The 22,266-nt window shown below is 36.8% G+C and overlaps 1 protein-coding gene across 4 annotated transcripts in view; it reads right to left on the bottom strand.

The window, feature by feature from the left end:
• Window positions 1-2,258: 2,258 nt before the first annotated feature.
• The window catches only part of LOC123005990 (teneurin-a), a 63,186-nt gene continuing 43,178 nt past the window's right edge, over window positions 2,259-22,266 (bottom strand). For 2 of the 4 annotated variants that reach the window (XM_044400103.1, XM_044400104.1), the window contains 14 exons: window positions 21,827-22,231; window positions 21,589-21,774; window positions 20,506-20,652; window positions 18,739-18,946; window positions 17,944-17,970; window positions 14,335-14,454; window positions 10,207-11,226; window positions 10,005-10,146; window positions 9,701-9,952; window positions 5,618-8,193; window positions 5,369-5,569; window positions 4,937-5,267; window positions 4,707-4,884; window positions 2,259-4,195 (listed from right to left, as the gene is read on the bottom strand). In XM_044400103.1, coding sequence (XP_044256038.1) covers window positions 3,204-4,195; window positions 4,707-4,884; window positions 4,937-5,267; window positions 5,369-5,569; window positions 5,618-8,193; window positions 9,701-9,952; window positions 10,005-10,146; window positions 10,207-11,226; window positions 14,335-14,454; window positions 17,944-17,970; window positions 18,739-18,946; window positions 20,506-20,652; window positions 21,589-21,774; window positions 21,827-22,231 — 6,785 coding nt within the window. In that variant the 3' untranslated portion in view covers window positions 2,259-3,203. The remainder of the gene's footprint in view (window positions 4,196-4,706; window positions 4,885-4,936; window positions 5,268-5,368; window positions 5,570-5,617; window positions 8,194-9,700; window positions 9,953-10,004; window positions 10,147-10,206; window positions 11,227-14,334; window positions 14,455-17,943; window positions 17,971-18,738; window positions 18,947-20,505; window positions 20,653-21,588; window positions 21,775-21,826; window positions 22,232-22,266) is intronic. The other 2 variants (XM_044400105.1, XM_044400106.1) reach the window with 1 other exon arrangement.

The following is a 22,266-nucleotide window of genomic DNA, read 5'->3' on the forward strand; positions in this document are numbered from 1 at the left end:
TTGTTTGTTTGGTACTTATCGTGTAAATATAGGAATTTTTTTTTGCAGGTGTATTTTTTAATCTTTTTCTTATTTATGATGTGAGTACAAAGAACATAAAAGTCTGTGGAATTTTTCTTTTCTAATTCAGAGTTATCACTAACCATGTGATATGTATGTGATACTTCGGGTAAAAACTACTTTCTTGCTTTTAGTGGATTCCGAAAATTACAAACTTCAAATTAAACTAAATGCATTTTTAATTGTTTTTATTTTTTTTTTTTTAGTAAATTACGGCTAGACTATACTGGTGCGCCAGAACTCGAAGTTGTGAGATTTTAAATTTTGCACTTTGCCTCTATTTATTTCTGTTGGAAAAATTATTTTCCAAGTTTTTTTGCTACAGGCTATTAGAAGAGGAACAAAAAAGCTGTATCCTAAATTGTAACTCTGATAATGTTATTTGTGGCTTTTATTTTCAAAATTTTTGTACCTTTAATTATAAAAAAAAACATATACAAGATCATCAGTATCATTAAATAGACATAAAAAATGTCAAATGTCAAAAAATAAATGTCAAATTTTTTTTGGCATGTAGAGGCATTTTTGGCATTTTTTCCATGTTTCTGGTATCTTATCTTACTTGAAATTTTTCTCTGGGGCGCCGAGTTCTGGCACACCCTGTATTTATGTCACACTCACAGTATCAATTAAATGAGACTTGGAACTAAGCAGTTGTTTTATAATAAATGTCATTACATTATTAATTAATTTATCATTGAATAGACATAAAAAAATGTCAAATTGTCTAGATTTTTTAAACAATTTTTTTATGTTCCTCGTATCTTATCTTACTTAAAATTTTTATTTGGGGCTCAAATTCTGACACACCTTATAGGTATATCTAAAATGATAATGTTTTAACCGCACGTATGTAAAATGTTCCGGGAAGTCAATTAGCGTCGAGAAAACTGCAAAATTTGCAATAGTTTTTTAATTTTATTTTTTTAATTATTTTAATTTATAAGTATTTTTTTAACTATTAACATAGGACAATAATCTTTTTGTACATAATAAAAAATAAATACAGGGTGTTTCACATAATTTTACGAGGCCTGCGCCTGTAAGATGTAATCAATAATAATAATATAATAATACATATTCCGATACGAACTCACAAATGACAAATTTTGAAAAATTGGATAATCTTCTCTAGTTTGTTCACCCTTTCAAAAATTACAACTTTTTTAGTTAGTTAGTGATCAAGGTAGATAAACTATAAACATATTCATACCGTCTCTTGATAGAACAAATAATAATTGTTTTCGAAAAATTGCAGTTTATGACTATTAATGAAACAGTGATTAGTTTGACAGCTACTGTAATGGGTTTCCAAAAATTAAATAATTAAATGTGTATTTCTTGTATCCAGTGTTTTGTGACTTTTGTATATTGGGTGCGTACATTAGGCGCAAGCCTCGTAAAGTTGTGTGAAACACCCTGTATACTTTTTAACGGTGCCAAACATAAAGGACTAGCCAATAATTTCAGAGTAACTAAACTGGACCGCTTAGGGTACCAAAAATCGACCAAAATCGTGTCAAAAATCGAAAAATTGAACACTTCAAAATTTATCGAAATGCCCTTCTAGGTTGTCGAGTTGTCGAAAAGTACATAAAACATCGTAGCAACACAAAAATTTTAAATTTTTAAAATTTCTGTATGCATATATTAGGCTAGAGCTGAATTACATGCCGGGACGGTGGAGACATAAGGTCACTACTTCCGGTAGGTTCCGGGGTTCGAGCCTCGCTAAAGTCGGCAATTTTTCTCTAATTCAAATTCAAATACTGATTCAAATGCGACCCCTGAAATATTTAAATTTGAAGTTTTAAAGATAATTTTTCATTCTTATAAACATATCACGTGAATCTTTAAACTTTACAGCTTAACTAACCTGAAGATTTAGAATTTGGATAATAGTTATACTTTTATAGTTATAGTTTATAATCATGGATGTCAAAAACATGATGAAAAAATTTCTTTTTTTTAATTTCTAATAGTCATCTTCTCGAGAATATTAGATTCGTGTGTTTTGCTATTTTAGTTTTATTAAGACAATCACTTTATTAATTCAAATTTGGCGCTATCTGTAGAGTGTAAATGGTTGACCATTGCACTACTCTTAATTTTTTGTTACGATTTACAACACTTAGTTTGAAATAGTGAAAGAGGTATGTATAAAGTGTGTGAGAAAGTTTTGGGGATAAGAAAAATCGTTTAAAAAACAATTTCTTTATTTCAAAAACATTTATAATACTTAGATGATTCCATTAAATGAAAATATAAATTTAGCGATGGACAAATAAAGCAACTGTACAAATAAATATTTGAATAAAAATCGAGTGTATAATGAACAGCATCGGTTTTAACACAATAATATCCCAGCGAATGACAGTCTGACAACATATATCGACATTAAATTAGTACATTTTGTGTTGAAATATATCCAATAATAACAACAGCACACAAAATATACTACACTGGCAGGCGGAGTAAAAATATATATTTTTATATTCCTTGTTTGGTAACAAAATTCAGTTTTTGGTGAAATGTGGTGAGAAGACTGCAAGGTACATAGCGGATAAGGTTTCTTGCTTTACTATCATGAACATAGATCAGTCACAATGATATCTTATAATTATTAAGTAAAGCAACACAACATACATATCAAGGATTTTTTCATTTTTCTTTGCCTATCTAAGATAAATTCGTTCATTTAATTTTAAAATTATTAAAAAGGTAATAACTGGACTATATTTACAATTTTCTGATACCTCTGTCTAATGGCTCATCGTTCGAATCTCGGGCTATTAAAGCTCTAATTGTATTATAATACCGTTTTTTGTATCTATGCTGTTCCGTTTCACGTATTTTTTCTCATTTAAAATATCTATTAGTTGCAAGTATTTACATAATCGATGCGACTCGACCGCAAGTCAGTCAATATTTCAAAAAGTAGGTAAAAAAAATCGGCTGATCGACACGCACCGATGCTTAAATCACATACATATAGGTAACATATCGTAAATAAATAATATACATTTTGGCATCTTTGAAGTACATACACAAATAGACTTTGGTATTGGTATAAAATGTCTCACATTATTCATGTAAGCTTGGTACATCACACTTAGTTAATTGAATATTGTTTCACTTAGTCACTAGCATAAATCGCTCCACGAAAACCACCAACGCTCTTGACATTTCATTTCCCTTTTCCTTCTTCGTTTCTTTGATTCGTTTTGTTTTTTCGTAAATTTCACATTGTAAGGGTCTTCGGCCAGTTCGGGGTACAATAAAATGTCATGGATGTAATCCCCTTCATAATTTGAGACGTATCCCAACTTCAACAATTCTTCAACTTCACCAGATGTCCATTCAACGGTACCAGAAAATCCGCTTTTCAAAGCTTCCTTTTCTTTATGCCACGCTTTACGTATCGCTGACAATTTCGCATGGTGCAGTAATCGTTGCTTTTCCTTCTCTACAGTCGTACCGTACCTCAAATTCACCACAGCATTGGCTCCATGTATCTTCACATCGAAATAGTTATTTCCGCTTCCATTTTCTTTGGCAATTTCATGGAATGTTGTATTGACCTGCCCTTGCAACCGCTTCAATTGCCCTTTATCATCATTAGCCTTCCATGTTTCTTCTTTAACAAAATAGAACGCGTCTTGTTGGGCACTATGTACCACAAAGGTAAATGGAAGCAAATACGACCGGTTAAAGACTGAAGTGTACACATCTCGGTAGATGGCGTTAGCCGCCGGTACACTCGAAACTATCGCTTGGTCTTGACTGGATTTGGAGACTAGGATGCCTCGCCCGAAAGGAGGATCAGAGGCGGCGCCGATTTTCTTCGGTACAAGATCCATAACATCGGTTTTCAGTGCCGACTTCGAGGGGGCCGAGAGATCTTTTGCAGTGGTCATTTTGCGGGTGTTGAGATGTGCGAGGAAGCCTGATTGGATGTCGGTGGATGACGCGTGCATCGTTAATTGGCTGCTGAGGGTCTCTTTGGACGGATTCCAGAAGGTAGCCGGATGGGTGAGAAGCGGCGGCATGCGACCGCCGGGAAGAGCGTCAGGGAAGAGTTGGGGGGCGAGGTTTTGCAAATTGTATCCAAGTTTCTCCAACCAGTCCAAATGATCTAGTACAAAATCAAACAATACTTAATTTCAAGTGTGAAATTAGTATATTAAAGATCGCGTTTCGTACGGCAAGTTTTGTGGAACGAGTTCAGGTTAATGAAACGAGCAGCAAAGCACAAGCTTTATAAAAAAACGAGTTTCCACAAATGACTTACGAAACGAGTTTTTTTATGCTAGGTATAAAAGCCAATTTTTCAAAATTTAGGAACTTTGAGGTTGGTAATAAATATTACAAAGTTTGAAAGTTCGATTTTCGAAGTGTCGAGTCTCAAGTATTTCTCAAAATTTTGTTGAATTAAAAGTGAATACTGCAAATATTTTATACACACCACCTGAAAAAAAGAGAAATCGCTCAAAACGGCGCTGAAAATCACCATAACCAACCTCTAGAAAGTAAATTGTAGTAGTCTCTTTCAGCACCTAAATTGGTGTTGAAATGGCTTATTAAAGCATCTGTTTTGGTATAGAAATTAGCTTTCTTTCAGACGCAAAATAGAAAAAAAAAATTACCTGTTGGTTTGTCCCGCTTCACACCCATGTTAATGGGGTCATTTCCGTTAAACCGGTACAGGTGCAACTGTGTTGGCGTAGCAACCCTTTCGAGAACATCTTCCCACAGCGGCGACATCCACTGTCCAATCAGCGGGTCGTAGACCTTCCCATTTGGCATGTGCACCAATGAGGTCACCTGTAATTGCACCGTAAGTTCATTTCATTTCAATTCCTCTGATTCGTGTCACCTGGTCCAATAAGCCGCCACAAAAGTCCACGGGTAAATACAAATACGGGTTGGAATCGTACACAATGTGTCCATAAGGTGACCGCATTATCTCCCTTATCCCTTCCCCATACTGGTTGAAAATCATGACAGGGGTACCACACTGATCCGTGGCGACGTAGTACTTATGTCTGTAAACTTGGGCGTAAATCAGGTGTCCCCTGTCATCATAAACCAGTGACATGAGTTTTCCGTCTCGGGGAGAGTAGATTTGGCTGACTTCGCGAGGGCGGTATTCGTTATTGTAGAAGAATTGGGTGACGTTGCCGTAATTGTCCTTACGAGCTGACAATCTGCACAAATAACACAAAAATTTATTAAAAAAATGTCACGTTGCAAGAAAAAGTTGAAATTTTATTTTCTAAAGTAGTAAATAATTAGGAAATTGGTAAACCTGTCAAGATGATCGTAGAAGTATCGCACATCAAAGCGCCCCCTCTTGGTTGCCCTAACCAGTAGCCCTTTTGCATTATAATGAAACTTCTCCTCCCTTGCATTCTGTACAACCAATCCTCGACTGTCGTACTTGTATTGTCCTTCCCCAAATTTGATAATTCTATCCATCGGGTTATACTCCATAGGAATAGTATTACCCCTAAAACACCCATTTATTAATCCCCCAACACCAACATTCACAACTTACCTGTAAGTCAGCGACAACATGTTCCCATTATCGTCATATCTGAACCCCCAAGGCTCCTGCGCTTCCACTCCTAAAAGTTGTCCGTCGCAGTCCCAAGTATAGTTCTTTATGTTTGTATAGGGATTAACTCCCACATTCCTCGTGTAAGTCCTCGTCTGGGAAATCCTCCCGTGCATGTCATGATTAAACTCCATCCTGAACACTTCCATGCCATGTATAGTCAAAGCCACTTGCGTTTCAAGAAACCGTGAATTGACACTTCGTGAAAACAAGGCCGTGCCGTCATAAACTTGCGTTTCGTTACTTTTCGGTTTATTTATTTTGAAAGCTCCGATCATGTCCAGAGCCCCGGTTTTGGGGTTGTGCGCTAGACTGTATTGGGGGAGGTTTTGTCCTCCGATTCGGCCCTGTGCTCCGATAAGTCGGTAATTATTGTCATAGTCGTAGGTAAATTTCGCGTTACTGAGACCGGTTTTGGCACCAAAATCGATTCTTTCTTCCATTAAAAGCCCTCCGATGTATTGATAGTCCCAGCGATATTCCAAATCGGGCTCGACGTGTGATATTTGACTTGGTAAACCTGAGGTTTCTGAGTAGTGGTACAAAGTTTTACCATCACCATGGACGACTTCACTTAATCGTCCATTGGTGTTGTACCGGTAGACTACTCGTGCTCCTTCACCGGGGAAAACAGTTTGGAGGAGCTGCCCGGAGTGAGAGAAGTGTTGTAAGTAAGCGCGGAGGCTTCCTGGAGGTGTGTATGTGACACGGAAGAAGCCCAAAGAGGGTTGCAAACTGAAAGAGTGTCTGGTCCCGCTTGGCAATATTACGTGACGTAACCCACCATCATCGTCATAAGACAAGGAGAAACTCCTCTGACTCGCAAGAGTGATTTTTGATAACATGTTCCAGTCGTTGTAGGTGAAGATTTGTGTTCCGTCTAGTGTGCTTGTTATCTCTGATAAAAGCCCATGTCTGTCGTAACTATACTTCAACTCGCTGTTCCCCCACTTCCAAGCATCGATTCTATTGAACGTATCGTATGATATGTTGAGGGTATCAGCCCCGTTGTGGGGAATATAAGCTAAAGGTAACCCAGCCGGGTCGTAGGTTATTGTCAATAGTGGCAGTTTATCATGGTCGTAGAACACCTCCCGACTCGTGAATTGGTCAAACTCAATTCCTAGAATTTTCGTCCCATTGACGTAAATCTCTCGGTTTAGGGTTTGTTGTGGGTTCCGAACGTCACCAACTAGACTGAATTTTGTCGACATGAAGTTTCGAATGCCTTCACCGAAAATCGTGCTTTGTTCCGACCAAACTGGCAACATTTCGGCTTCGACAGGAAGTGAGGCTTCTAACAAAGGATGTCTTGCTACAGCAGTGATCTCCATTCGGCCTCCCCAGGCTGAAAGTACCGAAACTGTAGAGTTAGTCAACGTTACAGCTTCGGTCACTTCGGAATTGTCAATCATTATGACCTTCTTATTAGCTTTTCCTGTGACGGTAAGCTGAGTTGGGGGTTTGGAAATTGTGATTTTCAAACCCTCGTTTTCCGCAATTTTTGACGTGAGTTCGAGGGTTTCACCACTTGATAGGATAACACCAGTAGCTCGTCCAATCCAATCGTATTGATAGACAAAGGTTTCGCCACCACCAGACCGACTTGTTAAAAGCCCGGAGTTCATATCGTAGTCTAATTCAATCTCAGAACGGCCTTTCTCCGACAACTTCACCAAATAACCAACACCGGAAATTTTGAGTTCGGATTTGTGGTCTTGAGTGTTTTCAATTGAACTCACGGCGTTACTGTAATCTCGCAAAAACTGTATTTTATTGCCAGAACTATCGGTGACTGTCGACAATTTCCCAAAACTCGTATTTTTGGAATATAGGAACGAGTATCGTGTTTTATCACTTGCTAAATCTTTGGTCGCCACATGTTGGCCATACCGATTAAAAACATAAATCTCTCCTGCCGCCGGGTACGGAATCCTAAACTCCCCATTTTCATCATGCGTTGGTAGATAATGCTGCAAGGCTAGAATATGTAACGACCCTTGATCGGCCACATGGAGCACCCCTCCCGGCGACACCGTCAACGCCGAAATGGCTTGAAATCGGGCATTCGATGACAAAAGCGTCTCCGCATTGCTCGTCGTCTCATCAGTATTTCCACAAATACATGCCGGGGGTGGGTCATTCCCTCGCGGACTCACCGTAGTGGCGTTGACGGCGCAATCGCAATTGTTTCGAATCCGGTCTTGGATTTTCCCAGCGAAATGTGTGATTTTCCCCGAGGAGTCGATCAGTCGGATATAATTGACTTTGCGCGTATCGGATTCAGCGATGTAGAAATCGCCGTTGGGTGAAAATGCGAGCGCGAGAACCGTGCCGAGGACGTCGTCGGTTTGAGGTTTGGTGGTATTGTCTTCGCGGTGGCAATGGAGAGGCGTGCCGGCTACGACTTTAATTTTCATGTCGGCAGTGAGTTTAAGCACGAGCCGGTCGTCGACGAAGTGGAGGGAACCGTCGAGGGGGCTGAGGGCTAGCCCCGTTGGCCACTGCAGTTGCGCCTGGAAATTGAACTTTAATTTAAAATTCTTTCTTTAATTTTTTTAAAACTGAATTATACAGGGTGATTCATCTCCGGTCTCCGGTCTCCGGTCTTCTGTAGTTCAGTTATTATTTAAGTGGGAATTTTGATATTTTGTAGATTTTATTTATATTCTAGAGCGCATTTTAAGAAAATATTTTTGATTATACAGGGTGGCCCAAAATTCAGTTACAATACAAACTTAAGTTTTTTTTTAATGAAACACTATACGTTTCTTGGCATTCTTAAATGTAGCTTTTAATTTCATTGTTTTTAAGCTAAACTTCTATTAGTCGATTTTGCTTAGTTTTTGAATTAAGTTGAGTTTTTTGGCAAAAGCATCCTCTTTTTAAAAATCTATTACAAAAAAAGTTAAGACAGCTGGAAAAAATTACCACTGTAAAGAAGAAAGTACGAACTTTAAGACTATAACATTTTTAAATGTATTGAAGTCGAAAAGTTAAAAAAAAAATTGTTAAAAGTTAAATAACTTGAAAAATTTCAATTGAACACCCTATTTTTTGTTTTTGCATCTTTCCAAAAACATTTACTTTTAAGAGTCTACAATTAATAACTAAAAAGATATTTAACTATAAACATAAAAAAATAATTATTATTTCAATAGCCAAAAAGTGCACATTTGCACTAGAGATGGAAGAAATATCACTCAATAATCATTTTTACGTTACACTGAATCCATTATTCCCCTGTATAATCAATGAAACAATTCGAATTTTTTATTTATGTCGGCTTTTATAATTACTGGACGAATCCCAAATAAGTGATCAGTGGTGGAATTACTATGGTTGCTTTGGGATCAACAATGCTCATTTTAATGATAGGCATTGTTGCTATAATTAACATTTAAAATTAAATATCTTTTAATTTATTAATTCGAGATATAAAAAGTTGATTTTTTTAGATAGACAATTTATCAGTCTATAAAATGGAACAATAAAAAATAGGGTATTCCATTTAAATTTTTTAAGTTATTTAACTTTTAACAGACTTCGACATTTTTTTAACTTTTCGACTTCAATACATTAAAAAAATGTTATATAGTCTTAAAGTCCGTAGTTTTATTTTTACAGTGGTAATTTTTTTTTCAGCTGTCTTAACTTTTTGTGTAATAAATTTTTAAAAAGAGGATGTTTTCGCCAAGAAAATCAACTCAATTCAAAAACTAAGCAAAATCGACTAATAGATAAGTTTAGCTTAAAAACAATGAAATTAAAAACTACATTCAAAAATGCCAATAAACATATGGTATTTCATTTTAAAAAACGTAAGTTTGTATTGTAACTTATTTTGGGCCACCCTGTATAATCAAAAATATTTTCCTAAAATGCGCTCTAGAATATAAATAAAGTCTACAAAATATCAAAATTCCCACTTAATAACTGAGCTGAGAAGACCGGAGCTGAGATGAATCACCCTGTATTTGTAAAAAAATCCAAACCAAAAAACATTGTTTTTCCGACACCGACCTGACTGGCGGCTAGGGCCCCATGGCAGGGAATGGGGCTCCAGTGATTATGGTGGCCGTGATTGCCGATAAGCGTGTGGATAATCCCTTTAGGATCCACAGCTCTTATGTTTGTCCCATCGGCGATATACATGGTTTTGTCGGCGGCAATTGCCAGTCCTTTGGGGTGGGCAAGTCTTGCGTATTTGGCCGGTGCTTCATCCCCACACTGGCTATCGTCCCCTGGTATACACCTCTCTCCGTTGCCGACCACCTAAAACAAAGTTGTTACACATTATTGTCAAGAGGAAAGCGTCAAAACTTACAGGTTCGCTGTTAATACTCGGGTCTTGAACCGGCTCCAGAGACAATACTTTCAGAATTTGATGTTTTTCTGGATCGGAGACATACAAGTGGCCATCAGCCGGTGATATGGTCAGGTAGTATTGATAAGCGACTTGTGTGGCCCTGTAAAAGCGAAAAAGCGAGATAAGTGCTGGAATTTTGAGAGTTTTGATTGATATTGACCTTAGTTGGAGCACAGTGTAGACATTTCCTTCGGGAGTAATTCTTCTGACTAGATTGAAATCACCGACGTAGATACTCCCATCGGGACCACTAGCTAGCGATCCTGGTGTTAACAATTTAGCGTCTTTGGCCGGTCCTCCGCATTGACCCGGACAATCAAGCGACCTCTGGAGGCCAGTCCCCATGACAACATTTACTGTCCTCGGATACTGCTTGAAATGTAAGGTCGAGCCATCCCCCTTTTGCAAAATTCCCTCATGGAAGTTATAATGGTGGTGGATATCCAATCCCCAACCTCCGATATCCGAAATATCGACATCAAAGCCCTTCAAATCGGCCGTTTGGGTCTCCCAGATTGGTTCAGGGCAACTCGAGTGCTGATACCCGATCGAAACCTTGGCTTGTGCAATCCCATACACTTTCTGCTTATAAACATTGCGTTTATTCCAGGCAAAAATATGCAACAAGTCCGGATCTGCTTCGTAAGTTTTAACATGTAAGGAACCCTCTACCTCAACTCTGACATGTACATGGGTCAACGTCTTCGGGATTGACCTCCCGGTTAATCTCATGTAAATAGTACTCAGATAACCGGTGGCTTGAGAACTTTGATACATCAAATGCAAGTCCGACCCTGGAATGGGAATAGACTCTTGCACAATTTGCGTTTCAGCAAAAATAACGCTCCGGCCAGGCAATCCTCCCACCGCTTCTGGCATCCAAGTTCCGGTTATAACCGGTTTTAGTACCTCCGGGTCGTGGTCCTCACATGAAGCCGGTAGAACTCCATTGGGAGTAAACAACGAGCGAGAAACCCCCGGAAAGTTTATAGCAGGGTTGCGACTTAGAAAACTGTTCTGGAGGGTGGAAGTATCTGAATCCTCGTTGAGTTGCATATGGACGGGGGGTAGAACCACAATTTGGTTCCATGGTACGAAAACCGTGCGTGTTAGTGGTTTAAATGGTGAACGTTGGAATTGGAGAGTGACTGCGCCGCCGCCGTTCACCAACACGTCAAACCTGAGAGAATTGGAGGATTAAAAATGCAAGACGTGGAGGGACAATTAAATTATTAAAGAAATTAGATTTGGGAGAAGGTAAAGCGGGAAAGACAACGGCTAATTAACGACACTAGTGGAGACCCAATTTCTATTCTAAGACGTTATTTTATTACGTGGGTAATTGCTCGAGAAGGTTCTATGAATTTTAAGCCGGGCCAAAGGCGATAAGAATGGGAATTGGGAGAGGACGTGGTTAAAAGGATTTAGCATTAAAGTGATTTTTTTACTATTTTTGTTGATACAAAAAAGCTTGCATAGTAATTGTTCTTTATAAAAACGTATACTTTCCTGTGTTTATATTTTTTTATTAAAAAAACATGATGGAGAAAAGTGGAAAGAGAAGTTAAAAAACTGGAAACACTTCAATGTATATTTTTATTGAAAAAAGGTGCTTTAACACAGTCCTGGCATAAGTGTGAGACTGAATTGCCTCCACTCGTATTTTATTTAAAATTTTTTCCAGTTTGTTATTTTCCAACTTTTTGAGTAAATCATCGAATTAGCGTAGCATTTGTCGGCACGACCTTTTCCATCTCTGTGGAATTCCCATAAAGGAGTATCCTTTAATAATGCATCAAAGCATTTTAAATTTTATTACGGCCCTGAAAAACTCGAGTCCGTCGAGGTGCTTTAGATAAATAAACAAACACTCGCTACGTTTCGGCACAAACAGTAGAATGCGCCACATCAAAGTAATGGATTTGAGTGTAATTTTCCGACGCATAACAACTTGTGACAAACTAATCCAAAGAACGCTTTGTACACTTTATTAATTAATCATCAAGCATTGCTTCCTTTAACATGAAATGCTATTTTAATTACTAGAATGAGAGGCAATTTAGAATACGCGTGATCGGTCTCTGTACATAATTAATTCAACGGAAAGGAAAAATGCATGGATTTGTCCTTCCGACGGATAAATCCGCGAATTAATGGAGAGAGAGAGACTTTAAATATGTATGATATTCACGAAAGTCTATTAGAAATGCTAACAATAACTTGCAGAACGTCCCCTTAAGCCGACATGATTTACTTCCGACGTGCTCGGCAGCGAGCTGCACTTGCCTTCTTTCCGAGCTAAACAAAATGTTATTTATTGCCCTGTAGTCAGATTACGGCTCGTCACTTTTCTTTTAGATACTTATTATTACTGGAGCTGGGTCGTAAAACGACTTCAAATTGTTGAGTTACTGAGTTTTGCGTTGCCTTATTTCTCAAAAAGATTTCAAGCTTGTTCAATTAAAGAAGAATGAAAATTAATGCAAATGCATATGCACATCTTCGATCTTTGCAATAGAACGAAAACATATCTGAATACACTAAGAGCACAATTATTATCATAAACAAAAATAAAAATGTTTTGTTTTCTTACTACTAGCGAAATCTTTTGTGTTTTATCTACAACTTAACTTAATGAATTAATTTTTAGAAAGAAGTAAAGAAAATAAACATTACATCAACATTAGCATAATTTTAGTGTTCTTGCATAAACAATTATTGACAATTCAATGCTTTAAAATAAAAAAAATTAAATATAAAAAAACATAGTTTATAAATAGACCTAGACTGTTTAGGGACTATGGATGCCGTGATGACACACAAATAATGTGATTTTTAAAACCTTTTAGGCGTAATCAGAAAAAAATACTATTTTTTTTTTTCTATTTCGGTGTTAGAATAAGTCTATTCCAGTACCCAAATGACGTCATTGGAATGCTGGAATAAGTCGTTCGCCGTAATTTAATTTTAGTGACGGACTTTCTTCACAATTCATTTTGTGAAAATGTGAATTATTTTTATTTTGTACAGCCGCCTAAAATTATTCCACATACCTAAATGTCGCCAACCGTCGCAAAATTCTCTAGAAAAAAAATTAAATTTTCGTTTTTTAATTTATAAAATGATATAAGGCGGCAAAATAGAAAAAATAGTATAAAGCACTTGTTGCAGAAGGTTCTTCAAGCACTCATTTGTTCCTCAACTCGCCGCCACGCGGCTCGATTCGGAATTTCAAATTTGTGCTTGAATAGATACCTTCTGCAACTTGTACTTTAATATACTATATCTTCTGAAATGTGTTTTTCCGGTTTAAGAATCTTCTTGAAATTATTCTAATAAATAATAAAAATATAATTTTTATAAACAAATACAAAATTGTTGGAAATAACTATAGAAAATTTACTGCTTGGTTATTTATTTAAAAGTTGTAGCTAAAGTCTATCTCACGATCATCTGTACTGACTTCGTCAAGTCCAAACCTTGTTAACAGTTTTCTCGTCACTTGAGTTAGACAACATTAACAACTAGAGAATTAATTATTAAATTCATAGTTTTTTAAGAGTTTACAAAGTGATTAAGAACGAGTGAATCTGACTTTAATTTTTAAAGGAAACCACTGGAGTATGGTTTTGATAAGCAACAATTTAACGATCTTGAGGGGTTGTACGTCAAGTATTTGTCAAGCAAAACAGTATCCGGTTGCAGTGTTACAAATTATTAACAACAATACTTTCAAATCTCTTGCCAACTTAAACAGTTCTAAATGATCACGCTTTTGTATGAGAAATAATAAATGTAAAAAATATGTCTATAGTGATTACACTTAGTAAGCTTTTATGGTATATCTGAAATTGAAATTAGTGGATGCGCTGGGTTGGCAGGTAAACACGTTATTAAAGCTAATTCATAAAAGCAGAAATAAAAGTTAAATCCTTGTAGTTAAAATAAATTTTGTTCGTTCGTTTATCAATTTTAACACATATCTAAAAAACATTTTGGCTGGGTTTAGGTTAAAATGAGAAAAAATTACTAATGTAACAGTTCTTATAAAAAAAACAAGTTTAATCTTGTATACCCACAAAATTGTGTTTTCGTCAAAAGATGTCTGAAAATAATAAAAAATAGATAAATTATTGCATGGGTCATCTCCACTTTTATTTTTCTTTATTTTATTATTAATTAACATTGCCGTAAAGGAAGGATAAGTATGGAAAAATCCTCTGCTTTGTCTAATCCATTGGAAAAGACAAGAGGCGCTAGCAAAGAAAGTATAAAAAAGACCACTTACCATCCCCCTTGTCTGGTTAAAGTGAATCCGAACCTCGATTCCCTATCGACCGAGACTCTTATCCCGACAATTCCAAGTCCTTGAGGTGTAACAACTTGACCTCTCATTACTGCTACACGGCTGTTAACAAATTCCGGTAAGCAATAGTAATACAATTTACAAATCGTTGACGTCGCAATCTCAAAAAAGAAAAAAGAGAAGAAGCTTTGAGAGTGCAAAGTCATTTTCGCAGCTAAGTCGGCCAATTATCACAAAGCACCCGATTTCGAAAATAATTGATCTGTATCGATCTTACGTTTCATGCACCGTTTTCAGCATTGATCATAAAAGCTGTAAATATAAGCTGTGTTTTTGCTGCAATAATGATCTTACAGCACAATAAAGTAGAGATAATCGGTGCAGCAATTTTATTGTCGCTGCTCTTCATTATTACAACAACGATGTCCATGTGCAGGCATTGGTCCACCACTACGTATGAAATAAATTTTAAAATTTCAACATCGAAGTACCATAACACCAAAGTTTTAGATGGGTTTTTAATTTTCGGGCCGACCGGAGGACTCTAGAGTCCCCAGTGCGTTTTTTGACATATAGACACTCTTTTTACAGTTTCATTATTAAAAAAAACGTCAACTGACGTATTGGGGCCTCTAGTTGGTTCACGCGCTCCACCGGTCGGCGTGATAGAGTGTATGGTGGTCGATCAAAATGCAACGATGCAATAGAGGGCACTGGTGTTGGGTGGGTGTAAAGGACAGGTTGCACAAAGGTCGCGGGTTTCTGACAATGACACGAAGACAAAGGAGGGACTTCGGCCGAGCCGTCTTTATCAACAAAACAAGTATTTTCATATTATTTCTCGGTGTAAATAACAATGTTGTTTCTTTGGCGGTTTGGTGTCCGTTCTGGTTCTCCAGCGCAACGAGACAACGAGTGTGGGGTGTTTGCAATTTATAAAACGCCGATGATTTTGATGTGTGTGTCGAGCATCGGGGATTGATGATTGATTCATGGTATGATTATGAATGTGGACGAGTCACAAATGGCGTAGCGACAGAAACAAGAGCTGGACATTCAATGCAACTGAAAAAATAATTTCGAGACCCTTTACGAGACTTGGTACGTCCGGAAAAGGTCTAGGGATGAATACGAAGCATGAATAAATGAACAAACAGAGATACATAAAGATGGGACAAATAAATGGACGGTCTTCGACACAAAAACAACAACTCACGAGCCATCAAAATAATTTCACAATTTTGTATAACAATTGTGTCTGGTTAATAAACAAAGAAATATTTCAAAAGAAAGTTAATAAACTTGTTGTAAACGTATTTTTAGACAATAAAAACGTATAATATAATTATTGAATGATTGTGATCTATTTCCAAGTACAAGCGGTATAGATGATAATAATAATAAAATTCCAAATCATACATTTTTTGTCTAAACAACATCTAATATGTGGAAAAAGTTATGAAAATTATAAAAGTTTAGCCTACCTCTTAAAAAAATAAAAATAAAAAAACTGTTAAAATTTGTGTCAAGTTTGAATTTTTTCATTCTCATATGTTTCAAAAGACACATAACGTAAAGCAGCGTTTTAAAAACTGGTAGAGAAAAAGAATCAAATATTTTTACAAATATGAAAGTGCTGAAATGACTACTACGAAATTCAAACAATTACATAGGAGATAGTTTTATTATAAAAATAAAATAATAAATAAAACTGTTTCAAAAAGCAGTTTATCCAAATTTGCATTTTTACAGGAGAGAACAAAAACTGTCCTTCTTTTAAGAAATAATTTTAATTTTTTATATCAATGACAATAAATGTGAGAAAATATGTACAGTTGCGGAATTAAAATTTCGGGCAGTTTTGTCATTTTCATATTGTAAACTCTAAAACAACCTTTATATTAATAGCCTCATTTTTTACTCTTGTATGACATTTTGACTTAAAGAACAGCGTCACTGACAGAAAAGTTTAATTGTCAAATGTCAATCATGATGACAGTAAAAGGTAGATTACAGTGAACTTTTTAATTCCGTAACTGTACAAATTGGACACTAATTTTACGGCTGGAGGCATTTTATAAAAAAACTTTAAAAACCTTTATCTCAATTCACAAAAACATGGACAAACTGTATTTTGAAAGTCTGCTCCTCATAATAATAGTTTCAGTATGGATCCCGTTAAAAGTAGGAAAGTTGTTATTCTTCAGTAAATTTCAAAATTATTTTATATATTTTTTTCATTATTTTGTTTTTCATGGTCGTACTGTTTTTATTTAATTTTTTTATTTTGTACTTAATGTTAAAGAGTGCTTTTATCAACTAATTTCAGTAGAAAAAGTAGTTTTTTATCGCCTAGGGAAATAAAGTAATTTTTATCTACTGTTTATATTCAAGAAATTTTGGTAGGTCAGTACAAAATAATACAAAATATTATTCACGCCGATAAAAATTGTTTATCTACTCGTGACTTCGTCACTCGTAAACTTAACCTTTTCACTCATAGATAAACAATTTCTTTGTCGTTTTGTATAAGAAATAACTATTAAATGACAATATATTCAAAAGATCTTTTGTTTTATAATTACAACTGTCTGAATAGAATTGGAATACACTTGTATTCCATATGTGGTGGCGAACTGACAGTGACAGAATAGACACTTGGAGTGCGCCCACTTAAAAAAATACATGGGCGTACTTTTTTTCTCTAAAAATTTTGAAGACAAGGATTGTTAGGAATATTATTTTTGTATATTCTTTTCATGCGTTAACAATTTAATAATTTGTTCATCATTCTTCATTTTATGTACGAGTACCTACTTATTATATTTTTTTAAAGAATAACAGTGGTTTTGAAATATTATTTCATGCGACGCCTATAAACAATATTTTTTTAATAGTAAACATATGTTTAGTGTCAATATTCAGTCATTTTTGACAACGTCAGTTCGCCACCAGATTTGAAACACGCTATAGCAATTTTTTTAACAATTTGATTTACCGCAAAACTGTTCAACCGTAATTAAAAAAATTATGTAAAACATGTTACTTAGAAATCTAAAACAAATTAATGAATTTGGTTTTTTTAAAATCAATTTTTAAAAATTGATTGCGTTTTGTAGTAGTTTTCTCCTCATAGTTCTTTTAAAAGTATCTAAATAGTTTTTGAAGAAAACGCACTCGATAGGAAAAAAAAGAAAAAGGTTTTTAATATCAGTAAAAAATGTTTAAATAGCTGATTCAGTTTTAATAATTTTAACTATTGTGTCTTAACAGACAAAAAATGTATTGAAAAAGTTTGTTATTTGTGTTAGTTTTATAAATGTTGAGTAATTTAGTTAAATTACTTAATCATTATTCAAGAAAAGATTTTTTTTATTTGCCACTAGTTTAAAATTAACTGATTATTTATTATCGTTGATAATATGAAATAGAACAGTTGAGGTTAATTTGTTAATTAGCAAATTTGTGGGCTTGTTGTTTTTCTGTGGCGAGCCGTTTCGAGGATGAGAAATAGGGGAGCGCAGGCTGCAGGCAGCACACGGACAGACGAACAGACAGACAGACAGAACATGGGGAGATGCTGCCACTTACCGCGGTGTAAAGGAATTCCAGAACTCGCTACAAGTGAAGGTTGCAGCAGCGACATAGGGGACACAGAAGACAGGACAATTACTAACCACACGGCAATACTCTGCTGCGATTTGGGCCGAACTTAAGTTCGGCCCTTCGTCGCCGCACGTACTACAAAGCAGGGACGACGCGACGTGGCGTACCGTGGCGCTCCGTCGCGCCGTCCCGTCTCCATTTCGGCCGATTCGCTCCCGCACTCACACGTTTCGTGACAACACAACACAATTTTAGCTACAGACACAATGACAGACACAAGTTAGCAAGGTCTACTAGCAAACAAACAATAACATATAGAGAGAAAATGGCCGGACGGAAGCGTGAAACAACATTGGCTGCTGAACTTGTGTCCGCCACCGGCGTGATACGTACCTAGGGCTACGGGCCTTAACAACATCTAAAACTATCTTAAAATTATCGAAAAAAAATCAGATTGGGTCTCGGCGGTGTATAAATCGCGCCGCAATCTGAGCTGTGACAGACTCGGGCTTTGGGGGAGACGCACACAGGGATTCAGACAAGACACAAATGAGCGCCCGGAGGCTCCGGGCGGGCGGATTAGGGGGGTGGTGGGACAGGGCGCCGCTGGGGGTGTGCGGTGCCCGAGCAAAGCGGCCAGCGAGTGTCCGCCGACCTCCGACTCAACGTGCACAGCTGATTTCCTGTGAGCCGCATTTGAATGGTCTGCGTGACTAGATTTCTGCTCGGTATAAGCTCTAAGACATCACGAGACACACTAAGATCCATGAGGGGACTTACCTCTCGGTGTATTCGTCCATGTGCGAGTACGACTGGACCGAGTTTTCCTCGATGAGAAACTTCACTCGTTGGTAGAACGACGCCGTCACCGAAGGCGGCTGTTTTCGAAGAAGAACTTCCACAGGATCGTTGCTGGAGAGACACATTATGTGGTCCGAGCACGACGGGTGAGTGCAGCATTCGCTATCGGAGCAGTCCGTCATTCCATCTAAATACAAATATATAATTCCCAATAAATGACAAATTTGGGTCCAAAAAACTTGACTATTCTATCTCGGAACAAGCATGTAAGTATTTTGAATCCTATGACTTTTAACAGTGCTTTTTTTAAACTGTGGTATTTCTTTTTTTTAAATCACCGGAGATTATTATTTTAAACAGTCCTGTGAGTTAATCGTCATGAGAAAAAAATTAAATCGACTAATGGCATCAAAATTGCACTGACTATTTCCCTCATAAAATTTAAGCCAATCAAATCTTTCAAATTTCTGAGATTCATCCAATCAGATTCAAATTACGCAATAGTTCAGCACGTGTGCAAATTATCGATAATTTGCCTTTATCTTACCTTACCGCGAATCTAATTGGATGAATCTCAAAAATTTGAATGATTTGGGTGACATATTTTTTTTTATTTCTCATAATAAGAACATTGTTCTTGTTCAGGTAATAGTCTGCAAAACACCCCTTGCGCATACCAAATTGATTCTAATTTAAAGTATCGACAATTTAGCATGCACTCGAAATATTACTATTGATAATTTTTTTAAAATTACGTTCAATTTTTTAGAACTATGGGAATTAATATGGAATTAATATGGAATTACAGGAATTATAGAAATTAATCTGAAACCAATGAAATTACTAGGGATTATTGGAATTACTGGTGAATTTTTTTTTAGAATTACTAGACTTTTTTAAAATTACTAGAATTCCTTTTGAAATTATAAGAGATAATTTCTTTTCAAAATGACGTTGATTTTGTTAAAATTATCGGAATGAATTTAGAATTACAGGAATTAATTTGGAATTATAGCAATTCCTATAATTTTGGTGAAATTTTTTTAAAATTACTGCAATTTTAATAGAATTTTTTTGAAATTAGAATTATAGTCGTTAAAACATAACTTGATTAATGCTCAATTTTTTTCAAGTTAACCGCCCCTCGGCGGTAATAATAAAAATAAAAAATAAATAATAAAAAATCTTAGTTTCATCATTCTCAGTTACGAAGTAAAAATTGTAAAAATAAAACGGAATAGGCAACATTTTCCTTGAAAGTATTACATAAACAGATTAGATCGGTTAACGCCTAAAAAATTATGCATTTGCATTAGTAGTTTCCACGAGGTGTTTATTAATCGAACCCACTGCTACGATTATTATCGGTAATAACATATAGACCGAACGAGTGCGTGGCACGAATCCAATTTTCTCAAAGTACCGTCGACCACCTGGGATTCCATAAATAATGATATAACCTGTTATTTTGCCATTAATCAAAAGCGATTACATTTAAAAATAATATCTGGGACGGTTTGAAAGTCGTGTAGAGATTTCATGCAGGCTGTCATACTCGATGCAAGTCACGTGGAAGGGTCCGCATACATGACAGGCAATAAAACAGGATAGTTGGGTATCAAATGTGTTTTTGCATCGAATTCGGAATTTTAAAGCTCCCCTCTTTGCAGCCGACAAGTCCGATACTCGTCAAAGCGTAACATTCCGAAATAATTCGCGAGTTTGATCAATAAAGGGAAAACTCACCGTGGTCGTTGTCGACGTCGTCGTCGCATTCCATTTCCAGGGGAATGCTGCAGTCAGAGCCGGCCCAGCCCTTGATGCACACACATTTGTAGAGGCCTTCTTCAAGGGTGCATTGGCCGTGTCCGGAACAGCCGTTTTCGCACCCGGCTGCAAGTCATCTTAATGATTATTTTTATAGAGGAGGAAGAAGGGCGGATAGGAGGACCGCAAGCTATTACCGGGGAAGGGAACCCAGTTCTGACACGGTTGAAAAGATAATTGTACGTAGAGAAGGTATTAATTTCTCCGGTGGAAGAGACGCGTGAGGATGGAAATGCGGAAGCTGTGAGCGATAAGTAAATTAGTTCGAGAGCGCAAACACGTAATCCTCTGAAAGGGGTAGAGACTGACAGTCATTTTAGAAATACAACCGAAAAAATTACAAAAACAAGGAAAGGAAAAATAAGAGGATTTACGTCAAAATTTGCAAAAATATGGAAAGATGAGATAAAAAGGATCTAAATGTCCAAGCTCATTTTCTTTGTTACTTTGAATTAATTTTTTTAAATATTACATTAATTTTCTAACTTATTCGAAAAAGAAGTTTCTCTTTTATTTTTCTCCTTTGCTTCTTATTTATTTTACAACTTGAATAGTTTTTCTGATTTTTCTTCTTTTCCAATAAATGTTTGAAAAGTTCTTCTATATATTATATACGTATTTGATTTCATTTTTAACACATGTATTTTTGAAAAAAAAATTAGAATAAAAACTGTGATTAATTTCATTTGAATTACTTATTGGTATAAGTTAGAGTGTGGAAAACAGAGACTAAACTAAAAGTAAATAAACGTTTCGCTGACTTTTAGTGTTCATTTTAATAAAAATTGTTGCGCCAGGCTATTGTGAAGTCATAATCCGTTTATCACTAAAAATGTAAAGTAGCTCTACATTTTATAATACATTTTTCTGGACAAAATCAGGATGAATTTAAATAAAACAAGAACTGAAGAAAGCTTGGAAAATATTAGGAACTAGGTTTGGCACGTCATTTCTCAGGAAACTTCATTCATGCGGAAAGAACAAAACATCCGTTATACTCACGAAGGGTACAATGCCGGCCGTTCCACCCTTGCGAGCACACGCACGTTCCATTCCTGCACTGTCCATGTTCCTGGCATCTGGGATCACAAGGCAATTGCTCGCAGCGAGGACCCGTCCATCCCACATCGCACCGACATTTCCCGGAATCGCACCGCCCATGAGACCCACAATCCAAATTACAAAGGGCTGCAACAAACCCTTTGATTCCTAGAACAGAAAAAAAAACACTTTCGCGTACCTTGGGAGCAGTCGGGTCCTGTCCAGTGTCTGTTGCAAACACACTTGGCGCTTTCCAGGTCGTACACTCCGTGGTCGGAGCACGTGGGGAGGCATTTATGGACTTGCTCGTCGATGACGTCGCATCGGGGACCTTTCCAGCCGGCCTTGCAGTAGCACTGCCCGTGGACACAAGCCCCGTGCTCGGAGCAGGTGGGGTCTTCGCAGTCGGGCTCGTCGCAAGTCTCGCCTTTCCAGCCCGGTTTGCAGTGGCAGGAGCCCCGGACGCACTGGCCGTGTCCGGAGCAATCGGCCACGCGGCAGTCGCTCTCGGGGATGTCGCATTCGGCGCCTTTCCAGCCCTCCTCGCAGTGGCACAAGCCACCGCCGTATTGCCCGTGGCCGGAGCACAGGACGGGGCACACACCTAATTAATTATACTAGTTAAAATGGCGTTTTATA

Source organism: Tribolium madens, unplaced genomic scaffold (assembly GCF_015345945.1).
Source record: "Tribolium madens isolate multiple individuals breed KSU strain unplaced genomic scaffold, Tmad_KSU_1.1 Scaffold_20;HRSCAF=117;Tcas5.2_LG4, whole genome shotgun sequence".
In the NCBI taxonomy this organism is placed as follows: domain Eukaryota; kingdom Metazoa; phylum Arthropoda; class Insecta; order Coleoptera; family Tenebrionidae; genus Tribolium; species Tribolium madens.